This window comes from Miniopterus schreibersii, assembly GCF_964146895.1.
Source record: "Miniopterus schreibersii genome assembly, chromosome: 3".
NCBI lineage: Eukaryota > Metazoa > Chordata > Mammalia > Chiroptera > Miniopteridae > Miniopterus > Miniopterus schreibersii.
Window position 1 is genome coordinate 687,721 of NC_138103.1, and position 11,378 is coordinate 699,098.

The 11,378-nt window shown below is 57.2% G+C and overlaps 1 protein-coding gene across 2 annotated transcripts in view; it reads left to right on the forward strand.

Annotated features, from left to right (window-relative positions):
• NSMCE1 (NSE1 homolog, SMC5-SMC6 complex component) overlaps window positions 1-7,088 on the forward strand; it is a 46,369-nt gene extending 39,281 nt beyond the window's left edge. The window contains exons 5-8 of one of the 2 annotated variants that reach the window (XM_081132976.1): window positions 865-1,011; window positions 5,352-5,468; window positions 6,294-6,414; window positions 6,894-7,088. In XM_081132976.1, coding sequence (XP_080989102.1) covers window positions 865-1,011; window positions 5,352-5,468; window positions 6,294-6,414; window positions 6,894-6,973 — 465 coding nt within the window. In that variant the 3' untranslated portion in view covers window positions 6,974-7,088. The remainder of the gene's footprint in view (window positions 1-864; window positions 1,012-5,351; window positions 5,469-6,293; window positions 6,415-6,893) is intronic. The other variant, XM_081132975.1, reaches the window with a different exon arrangement.
• Window positions 7,089-11,378: the final 4,290 nt, after the last annotated feature.

Below are 11,378 nucleotides of genomic sequence, written 5' to 3' on the forward strand. Positions count from 1 at the left end.
TAACAATAATTTCGACATTTGGCCTCACAACAGGTCTGTTGAATCCAGGGTCCTAGAATCATTCCTTTCTAAGCCGCCTCTGGTGACTGCAGCCAGGCTTGAGAACCAGGCTCTGAGACATTGGACACATCCTCTGTGTGCAGGAAGCCTGTCTTTCCCCAGTGACTCTGCCCTGTTGGGGCCACCTGCCTGTCAGCCTCTTCTGGCCTGGTCCACAGTGCTGCTGTGGCTCCCAAGCTTTCTTGCTTCCCAACCCACTCTGGCTCTGCTTTCCTGCCCTTGCTGGCTCCAGCCTGCCAGTCGCACCAGCCTCGATGGCTGGCTGCCTTTGAGTCCGAGGGATGCTGCTTCGATTACCCAGTCATTCATTCTCAGCTACTCCCCTTCAGGGAGGCAGGGACCTGAGGGGTGAGGTGACCCTCCCTGACTGGGGGCATGGAGAGCATTTATTTAGGATGATGCCACAAGAGTGACTATTGAATTAGAAGGCGTGAACATGGTCATGCCTTTTTTAAGAGTGGATTTTAGAGAGAGGAAGGAAGGGAGGTAGAGAGAGAAACATCGACGTGAGAAACTTCGATCGGTTGCCTCCCGCATGTACCCCAACCAGGAATCGAACCTGAAACCTGGCTATGTGCCCTGCCTGGGAATAGAACCACCACCCTTCGGTACACAGGACAACATTCAACCAACCGAGCCACCCAGCCAGGGCAGTTTATGGCTTTTGATGCATGTGATGAGATTGTTTTCCTGAAGGATCAGACCTGTGTACAGTTCTGCCTGTGATATGAGTAGTTTTATATTCCTGCGTAAAACTTGTGTTTGCCAATTGCCAATTTAATAGATACCTGCTGTTTCTTCCAGTTGGAACTGATTATTGACTCAGAAACTGGCTTTGCCTCTTCCACAAATATTTTGAACATGGTTGATCAACTTAAAGGCAAGAAGATGCGGAAGAAGGAAGCCGAGCAAGTGCTGCAGAAGTTTGTACAAAACAAATGGCTGATTGAGGTACTCCGCCCTGTGGTTTCCCAGCCAGCTTGGCTAACTTTTTAGAATTAATAGTAATTTTTCCCTCAACACTATATTGTATCCAACTGATGTCCGTTGAGCCTTTCAGGTCCTTTATCTGCTTTGATGCCCAGAGTAACCCTGTGAGGAAGATTTGGAGCCTCCTGATCACTCATGTGCTCTGTCCAGGGGGCCACAGCCAGTGGCAGAGCCAGGGCTTGTGCTGAGGTTTGTAGACTCCAGGATTTGAGCCCTGGTCCCTAGACTGCGAGGCAGTGTTGTACAGTGGTCAGGAGCACAAGTGTAGCGTCAGGTCTGGGCCTGACTCGTGCCCCAGTGGCCTCGTGGCCTTGCTCTCTGCCTCTGTAATAGTGCTCACCTCAGGGCTGTGAAGGTCAGAATGATTAGTGTGTGTCAGGTACCCAGAAATGCCTTCATTGCCATGGTTACCACTGTCACCAGGAGGACACGTAGACAAACTTTTGGAGGTGTGTGGAAATCTGTGAGAGGACCGGACTGCAGGCTTGAGTTTCTAGATGCCCCATGTCTCGTTCTGCTGACTGGAGCGGAACCGATGCTTTCGTTCTTTTTTCACAAAAGGCATCCATGTTTCCAAGGAACCTGAGCTGGACAGGCTCCCCCCCTGCCCAGTTTACCACAGTGCCACACTGTCTGAGTGCCCGTTGTCTGCAGGACCACTCAGCGTGGCCTCAGCTTTCCCACTTGGTGGTCAGACCTGGGCTCGAGTCAGCTGGTGGCTAACATGTCTTCTTCACTTCCTTTCGGGGGAGAGATGCCTCTGGTTGTCATAGTGACAGTGTTCGGAGTTAGTGATCCCTCAGGGGATGGGCTGTCCCTGGCAGTCTGACTGCATATGGTCAGTTCTGGGGTACTTTCCTGATGGGAGGAAGATTGCCCGAGAGGTCATGGGCTGGCGGGAGCTCCAGTGCCAGGATCTCTGGGCATGTGGTGCCCATGATGCCCTCAGGTCCTCCCAGCCACCCTGTGACAACCAGGAAGCCCTTAGCTCTGTGTTTTAGCTGAACAACTTCAGCTCCGTGGTCTGGGTGATGTCCCACACTCAGCAAGTGGCACAGTCATCTTTAGAGTCATATTAGGGTGGCTGCAGCTCCCCATTAATTGCTTTGTCAGTTTTTCTTGCTTTCTGGGTGGATTCAGGAATATAGAACATGCCTGGGCAGCTATAGCTGACCTCACTCTGTCCTCCAGCCAAGCTCTTCAAGGCAGAGGCTACAACTTCCTCACATTGTACCTTGTCACACCTGTGAGCACTTGGTAAATGCTGAATGGGTGACTGGGCAGATGGTGCAGCTCCAGAGGAACAGAATTTATTTAAAACTTACAAAGGATGATACCAGAAATTCTGGTATTTGTAGAGAAACAAATTGAAGCCATGTTACCTCACCCGTGAGAGCTGACCAGCCCAGCATCCAGTCCACCCTCCGCACCCTGCCTTGGGCTGGGACCCAGCACGCTCTGCAGCCGATGCTGGTGTCAGCCCGTGATGGTTACAGGGATGTGTGCCCGACGTTATTGTTGGACTCACCCTGGGCCCTAGCCCTTTGCTGCTCAGAGAGGCTGGGGAACATGCCTCTGTGGTCTGTTGGACTTGAGCTTTGGGTCCAGGCTCCTGTCTTCTGTTTCTTCCTCAGTAAAATGAAGACGCCAGGGCCGCCTTCCTCAGGGGTGACTCTGAGCTCCAGTGAGATGGTGGGTCAGGTTCTGTGAGCGGCCAAGTGAGGGAGCCCTGCAGAAATGAGTGTGCGCCCCCTGCAGCCCAGGGCCCTGGCGACCCCGTGGGAGCCCTTTTGTCGACTGGCGCTCGGCCTCACATGGGCAAAGAAGCAGACCCAGTGGGGCAGTGGGAGACTGCTCCGGGTTCCTCCTCTGGCATGTGGCTTCTTGCCTGGGCTTGTTCCCATCCAGAGACTGTTGATTGCTGTCAGGTGTCTTTTGTGAGGGTTGAATGCTTTCTGAACTGGTTGGCACCATGAGGATTGCCATGAGCTCTGTGGCGTTTGGAGGACTAGCTGGGGGCCTGTGGATGGGTGCTGGTTGGTGCCCAGACCAGCCTTCTGGGGGCAGCACCATGATTAGAGGGACTGCATCTGATCAGAGGGACTGCAGTCCTCAGCCTCAGAAATGGGACCTTATAGAGACTCATACTTGTGGGCACATCGCCCCGGGGGCACTTCATTATCACCGGAGACTCTAGTGCGGGGGCCTGCTCTGTGCCCTGCGCAGCACTCCCTGCAGCATGGAGGTGTGGAGGTGGCTGTGTGGCCTGTCAGAGGCCCTGAGTCGGGTAGTCAGATGCAAGGCTGTGAGGCCTGGGACATCACGTGTGTGGTCTTCTCTAGAGGGCCTGGCACCCATCCTGGCCACCCCGCCTGGCCCTGTGACGTACCCACAGGGCTGATAGGATCACGAATGGTAAGCGCTGGGCAGTTTCAGGCACATAGTAGATGTTAGTCCACGTCGCCCGATCCTGACTCTCAGCTGGAACAAGGTCTGCTTAGTCTTCCCTCAGATGTTCATCAGGGGTTGAGGGCCGGGTCACCTCATTGCTGGGGACACAAGAGAGAGCAAAGCCAGGCCAGCTCACTGCTCTCAGGGCTCACGTTCAGGGGGACAGGGTGGGGGGCGGGAGGGGACACACACACCAGAAATTAGACATCTCACTGAAGTACTTACAGATAGAAAGCAAACATGTTGTTATAACTTTAACAAAGGAGTCTGCCTGCAACTGAGGACTGCCATTGAGTTGGGGTGGGAAAGGTCATCCAGGCTGAAGGAGCAGCCTCTGCAAAGGCCCTGTGTCCCTAAGGGGACATGGTGCTCCAGGAGCTAAGGACAGAGTGTGTGGAGCACAGGGTTGTGGGGGACAGTGGGACACAGTGAGCCTAGCTATGGGCACACAGGGGGTTGGCTCTTCAGACTAAGGGGGGGGCAGCCCTGAAGGCTGGAGACAGAGAGGGACAAGGCTGGTTTGCCCAGCAGATGTCAGGCTGTTGGAGAGTGTTACAGAGGGGCATGAGTGGGCTGGGCACAGCTAGGGGGTGAAGGTGGCTGTGGACATGGACACCACACACATTTGGGAGCTTGGGTGAAGGAAGCAGCCACAGGACTATGCATCGCTTCTGAGATGCACAGGGCCCCTGCCCACTTGGGCTGGCCTGACAGCCTGCAGTGCGGTGCTGGGTGCGAGTGCCACCCGCCTGCGCTCCCTCTGGGTGGTTACTCAGGCCTGCCGTTGGTGGCCCTGGGTGGAGTGAGTGCTCTTCTGGGCTTGGTCACACAAGCACACCATTTCCTCAACACTCATGTGGGGATGGGGGCAGGAGCCACGGTGGGTGGTGTTTAATGTTAGAAACAGGAGAAATTGCTCTTGCTTGTTGTAAAACTTAGGACTGAATAGACATACAGGAGCACTTGGGGATGGCATGGAGGCTTAGTCTTCAGTGGCATCTCCTGGAGAGGCACCTCCTTCTCTCCCACCAGAGATGAGGCTCGAGCCTAATAAATGCTTGATAGGTTCACATCCCATTCGTGGTGGACTTTATGGATTGAGTTAAACTTACAGGGGCTTCGGTGATATTTGCCTCTGAATGGGGTCTCCCTCAGCCAGCCCCCCCTCTTTCCTGTAACTTGTGACAGGCCAGCTGAGCTGTCTTTCGTTGGGTTTTCCTGCACTTCCTGGCTTTCCCAGGGATTTTAGGTCACATGGTGTGTGGACTGTGTCTGGACCTAGACACTGGGAGGCCCCACCACCAGTGCTACCACAGTGTGACTTGGGGCCTGTCCCTGCCCTGTCTGGACTGTTTCCAGCTTTGTCTGTAAAGTGATGTGGCCAGAAGTGATCTCGGGTGGTCCCTGTGGAGGCTTCTGGCAGTAGTGCTGAGAAGCACCTGATGTGCTTTCTGGGAGTTGGGTGCAGGTTGTCTTGAGTTCACCCCTTGGGGAGACTGCCTGTCTTCCTGGCCTGTGTCCCCATTTTAGGTGGCTGTGAGAGTGCATCACACATGGGCTGCTGTGCAGACTCATGACTCATCTATGAAGGCATAAGCGAGGTGCTAAGAAAATGTGGGGTTGGGGGTCCTCAGTTTTCTTTCAGGTCTTTGCCTAAGTTCCCGCTTGAGACTCTGCCAAAGGTCCAGCGTGGCTGGGGCTGGTGGAAACCTGCAGTGGTGAGGGGTGTCCAGGCCCCTGTGTCTTTCTGGGCCTTGGGTGGTGGGACCGTAGAGGGAACAGGATACTTAGAAGGAGAAGGTCTGGTGTGCAGCAGCTTGAGCGGTTGCTGCCCCATTGTGTCCCTGCAGAAGGAAGGAGAGTTCACCCTGCACACCCGGGCCATCCTGGAGATGGAGCAGCACATCCGGGAGACGTACCCCGACGCTGTGAAGATCTGCAATATCTGCCACAGTCTCCTCATCCAGGTGCCACCGCGGGCTCCCTGCCTGAGGCTCTGGCCCCCCGGGCCCTGTGGGCCCCTCACAGAACTCTGTGCCTGGCCTGTCATCTCCGTCACCTCCTGCGACGTGAGCAGGAGGGCCTCTCCTCAGAAGTGTCTGGGACGATCCCACAGATGCACCACCTGTTCCCTCCTGGCCTCTGCTCTAGTCCCAGGGCCCTTGACTATATTTGTACCTGTGTTATCTTGGCAGCTGTGTGGTGACCCACCTTCTGTGTCTATTGCTGGTTTTCTGAGTCCTCGGTTTTCTGTGGACTTTGTAGGGCTTCCCAGCTGCTGAACCAGTGCTAGACATTAGGTTCCCTCTTTGTAACTTTCCTCTTTGTGCAGTGGTAACTACACTCCGATGAGCTCCTTTGCACCTGCTGCCCTGGGTGCCTGGTGGGTGAGTGCTTCCTTTGGCTGGATTCCTGGAAGTGGAATTTCTGGGACAGAGAGTGTACATGTTTTTAAGCGTTTGAAATACATCGCCAATGCCTCTTAAAAGCTGTAGCTCCCCCAGGCCCACCTGCAGGCTGTGAGGCTCACACGTGTGGGGAGCTGAGGGTCAGGGTGGCCTTGCAGCTTTGCGGGGCCTGGCTGGCCACCGCTGCCCACTCTGGACGTGGAGTCTTGAGCTTGCATCTTTTGGAATTCTTTAATATGACACACTGCACTGATGGCTTGGGGTTATCATCATTATTAACCTGGGGCTTGGAAGACAAAAATACATAGCCTGCTGGGCAACTTTCTGAAGGTCTGTGAGCAAGGAGGTGTGTCCATGGCACCACAGCTGTCGCTCTTGTTTCAGGGTCAAAGCTGTGAGACCTGTGGGATCAGGATGCACTTACCTTGTGTGGCCAAGTATTTCCAGTCGAATTCGGAGCCTCGCTGCCCTCACTGTAACGACTACTGGCCCCACGAGATACCAGGTTGGTGCCCCTGGGTGCTCATGGGCTCTCATGCCCTGTGGGAGGGGCTGGGCTGGGAGGACTGGTGCAGGCACTGAGGGAGCCCTGGGAGGTGGGGTGTGTGGGGTCGGCATCAGCATGGCCTGAGCCCACATGCTGAAGCAGCGTCTGCGGTAAGTGAAGGCTGCCTTGTTGGCACGGTCAGGGGGCTCGCTGGAACCAAGTAGAAATCCCGGGGCTTGTGGGGCTGGCCTAGGCAAGGCTCTCTCCCCAGCAGCTCTGCGGAGCGGGGATGGAGGCGGCCACAGCTCCCTCAGGCTGTGCATCTGGAAACTGGCTCATCCTCTTGTCCTCGTGGGGAGGGGGCCAGCAGTGAGGCTGTGAGACAGGGCACGGCCCTGGGCACGGCCCTGGGCACGTCAGGTGTCGTTGTGAACGTGAGCTATTGTCAGAGCACAACCAGCCCTGCCGTTCGTGTCTCCTGCGTTTTCTGTGTCCAGAAGTCTTCGACCCTGAGAAGGAGAGGGAGGCTGGACTCTCCAAATCGAACAGAAAGTCCTTGCGATCCAGGCAGCACTAGATGGTGTGCTGAGGCCCAGGCTGGAAGATGTCAGTGTCTCTCGTTTCACATGGTCACCCCTTTGTGCTTTATTTTCACTTATTAGCAGGTTTGAAATAAAACTCACTGAGGAGTCGCTGCAGCCTCCGTCCGTTTGTGCACTCGTCTGTGGGAGGTTCCCATCATGGCAGTTTCCTTCTTTCCTGGAGCTCACTGATAGTGGGTCCCCTTGGGTTGGGTCCCGGCAGGGGAAGGTACCAGACAGAGTTCATGTACAACGCCGGCCCAGGGTGGCTCACTGTCCTTGCTCAGGGTGGCCTTTACCAGCAATCTCTAGCCCTGGTTACTTGTCCCCAACACTGGCCAGCCCAGCCTGGACTTGTGAGGGCCTTGGCCTTGGCCTCCTCACAGTCTGGACTCTCCTCCTGCCTGTGATGCAACTGGCCCAAATGGGCATGTGACCAGCAGGCTGAGCTGAAGGTGCTCTCCTCACTGGGCCCTCTGCCCCGGCTCAGTGACTGGCAGCCCTGCCCATCAGCTGCCCCAGCTGGGAGCTGGGGGGTCGGCCTAGATGCCTCCCCCTCCCTGACCTGCTGCACCAAACCTGTCACCACATCTGTGCAGCCCACCTGCCAGGTGGCCCCCAGCCCACCACTGCTGCTGGGGTCAGTCCCTCCCCTCACATCCCTTCTGCACCTGCTCCTCACTGATCCCGCCTCCAGGCTGCCCACCCGCTCCATCTTTTTTACCACAGTGACCGTCCCATGATGCCAGTCAGCCTGGGCACCCCTGCTGAAGACCGGTGACCACTGACAAGGACTCGAGTCTAGGCACACAGGACTCAGGAGGCCAGATGAGGAGGCCCCTGCCCACCCCACAGCCTTTCCCTCCTCTTCGGCAGCGCAGCATTCCTCCCAGTTCCCAAGTGAGGTCCGGCTCCTCCCTCTGAGCCTTTGCTTAGTCGTCCCCTCTGCCCATATTCTTTCTTGTGTCCTGCTTGTGCCTGCTGACACCTGCCCACCCTTTAGGTCTTGGCTGGGCTGTCACTACCTCCAGCCCCAGCCCCCCAGCCCCGCACTTCCTGGGTCATCACACGTGCCACACTATTTTAACTCCCCGTCTCTCTTCCCCTCAGTACCAGTCAGGACCCTTTTAGTCATGACAGAAAACCCAGCTTGAACTGGCTTAAACAAGGAAGGACTTGGCTAGAGGGGGCCTTCAGGAGAGGCTTGGCCTGGTGGTTCCGGTGTCAGTCACCAAGCATCCGGACTTCTCCCTCTCGTCAGTGGGCTGGCTCAAGCTTGGGGCCTAGATGATGTTCTAGAAAATCCAGCCCCTTTCCTCCTGGTGGCAAAACGGCTGCACCACTTCCAGCCTTACACGCCCCTGCCCAGTGTCAGGAGGAAGTGGGTGGGTCTCAGTGGCTCCCCCACTCGGCAAACATCCTCATGCTTTACAGTCCAGTCTGGATACTTCGCCACCTGGCTGAGAGTGAGAGGGGGTTCTCCCTGAGCACGTTGAAGATGCTGTTACCAGGCAGAGAGTGAACAAACTGTGGGCACCGAGTGGGTGGGGAGGCCTCCATCTGCTGTGCCCGGTTCACCCCCACAAACAGTGTGGAGCAGGCATCTAGGACCTGTGAACAGGTGACACCTGCTGGCGGGATGCCCACCCTCCCAGCTGCGGTCTTGCGCCTGGAGCCCTCATGCCAGCCTCCCAGGCAGTGAGAAGGCTGGAGCCTCGGTGAGCTGGCCTGGGGTCCTGCCCAGCCCTCAGAAGGCATGTGCCAGCCCATTGGCAAAGGCCTATGGGTGCTCGCACTGGGTGGCGGGTTCAGTTTTGTCAGATAGGCAACAGGAGTCATCCCTGGTCATCTGAAGAAGGATTTTTGTTTTAAAAATATATCTTTATTGATTTCAGAGAGAGGAAAGGAGAGGGAGAGAGAGAGAAACATCAGTGATGAGAGTCATTGATCAACTGCCTCTGCACGCATGTGCCCTGACCGGGAATCGAACCCCAGTCGCCTGGATCCTAGGTTGACGCCCAGCCGCTGAGCCACGCCCGGCCGGGCTGAAGAAGGACTTTTGGATGGGAGTGAGAGAGCTTGCAGAGAGAACCAGCCCAGAAAAGACTGGGTGGCAAGAGTCACTCGGCCACATGGCACTGCTGCCACCATAAATGAGCCCCAGCTGTTTCACTCACCCTCCCAACCTCCTCAGGATGCAGTGCCAGGGGCTGGCCCGATTCACACTCCCGCCACTGCTGGGCTGCACTCGGGCAGCCCATGAACAGACCCCCGAGGAGCTAAGAGCAAACCAACCCCCTGGACGGGGGCAGGGCAGCTCCTGTTCGTCCTGGCAGGTGGTCTTAACAGTCAGGGGGAGGCAGGGTCTTCCCTGCAGGGAGAGCTGAGTCCTAATTGTGACCTGGGGAGCTCTGAGCACCCTGCTGCTGGGGACAGGCCCTCCTACGGTCTCCCTGTGATGATACCCACATGCACTCCCCGGACTCCTTGGCCCAACCCACCCAAAACCCTTACACAAAATCCCAAAGTCCTTGCCTAGCACTCCAGGCTGCTGTGGTGGCCCTGCCCACTCCCTGCACAGCCTGCCCTCCAGTCGCTCTAGGAGTTACTCGACGGTGACACTCACCCTCTTCGGACTTCCCGTCTTCCCCCTTTCAGGCCCTTCTCACACAGCAACAGGCAGCCCACAGCTCTTGGCCTAGCAACCCCGCCCTTGCCACTGCTGCTGCAGTCCAGCCCCTGAGGACCTGCCCCGGCCCCTCCCCCTTCCGGGCTGCTCCCCCCGCACTGGCTTCTCCCCTCCCAAGGCCAAGGCTTTCCTGCCCCAGGACCATCACACCTGCTTGGGGCTCCTTCCCCGAAGCTCATGGGCAGTTCTGGATTCCTGGTCATCCGGACTTGCTGTTTCCACCTTTTAACTTGTGGCCCTGCTCTGCTGTCTTCACTGCGCACGTCGCTGTGCACTATCCTCTCATCCCTGCATGGGTCCCCTGGGCGTGTGAACCACCACGGTCCACGTCTGATGGGTGGGCAGTGGGGTCCTCGTGCCCGCGCCTGTCCTGGGGGCTTGGCCAGAGGGCACCGGAAGGTTTCGCCTTCTGTCTTCCCACCTGTCGGGGCGTCTGCTCGAGGTGGCCCAGCCTCCCTGTGGCTCTCACGATCTCCCTCTAGCCCGACTTTAGAATCACACATTCCAGTGGGATGCTGTTCTCCCAGAGCGCGCAGAGCGGGAGTGGGCGGGGGCAAGGGCTGGGCCCCCGGCGGAAGCTGGAGCCGCCATGCCCTCTGCCCTCTGCTGCCAAGGGCGAGGGTTCTGCTTGAGGCCCACCTTATGGCTCCTCTGCAGCCAGCAGCCGCCAGGCCTCGTTGGTGCGCGAGGCCGGTGACATTGCTATTTTACGCCTCACTACCTTCAGCAGTGTTGCTATTTGGTGGAAACTCTTCATATGAAAAATTAGGTCAAAACCTATATATTAATGATGCCAGGTAGGGGAGTAAACAACCTCACAGGCAGTTGCCCAGAGCCCTCACCTCCACGTTCTAAAGAGCTCTGGTGTTTGCCCGTCCTCCGGGCACACTGCCCACCCGAGCTCACTCCTCAGGTCAGTCCCACTCCCCCCGCCACCGGCCAGCTTGTGTATATTCCAAGTCTCTGCTCAAATCTTGGAAGCCCCAAGACCTTTGTGATCGGGTTCGAATCCCTTGGACTGCTACATGGGAAGCTAGTTTCAGCTTTCACCACCTTTCCATCCCTCCTCCCCTAGTTACCAGGGTGGCCTGGGAGTCAGAATCTCCCCCGGGGTTTCTGAGCCTGCAGGTCGGGTCTGGTGCTGAGGACATGGGGCTGACCAGCTGGGGTCATCTCCCCTGTGGAGGCGGCCTACCTGCAAGAGGAGAAAGACTGAAACCAGGGCCAGACCAGCCGGTGTGGCGGGGAGGGCGGGCGCGGGCGCGGGAGGCGGCGGAGGCCTGAGCCCGGGCTTCCTCCAAGCATCCCTTTGTTTCGGGGCAAGTTCCCCTGCTTTGTCTAGTCCGAGCTGGGCTTCTGCCACAACCAAGCGAGCCCAGCCGGCCTGGCAGAGCCTGCACAGCCCAGACTCTTATTTTTTAACCCTCACCCGAGGATATTTTTTCCGTTGCTTTTCAGAGAGTGGACAGGAGAGAGACATAGATTGGTTGCCTCCCACACGTGCCCTGACTGGGGCCAGGGATCCGGTCTGCAGCCGAGGCACATGCCCTTGACCGGAATCGAACCTGAGACCCTTCAGTCCGTGGGCTGACGCTCCAACCACTGAGCCAAGCCAGCTAGGACCAGCCGAGACTCTTAATACACTTTTACTTGTATCCTGCACCACGGCCCGCACCCCATCCTGCCCTCTTGCAGTCCCAGTCGCACTGAGC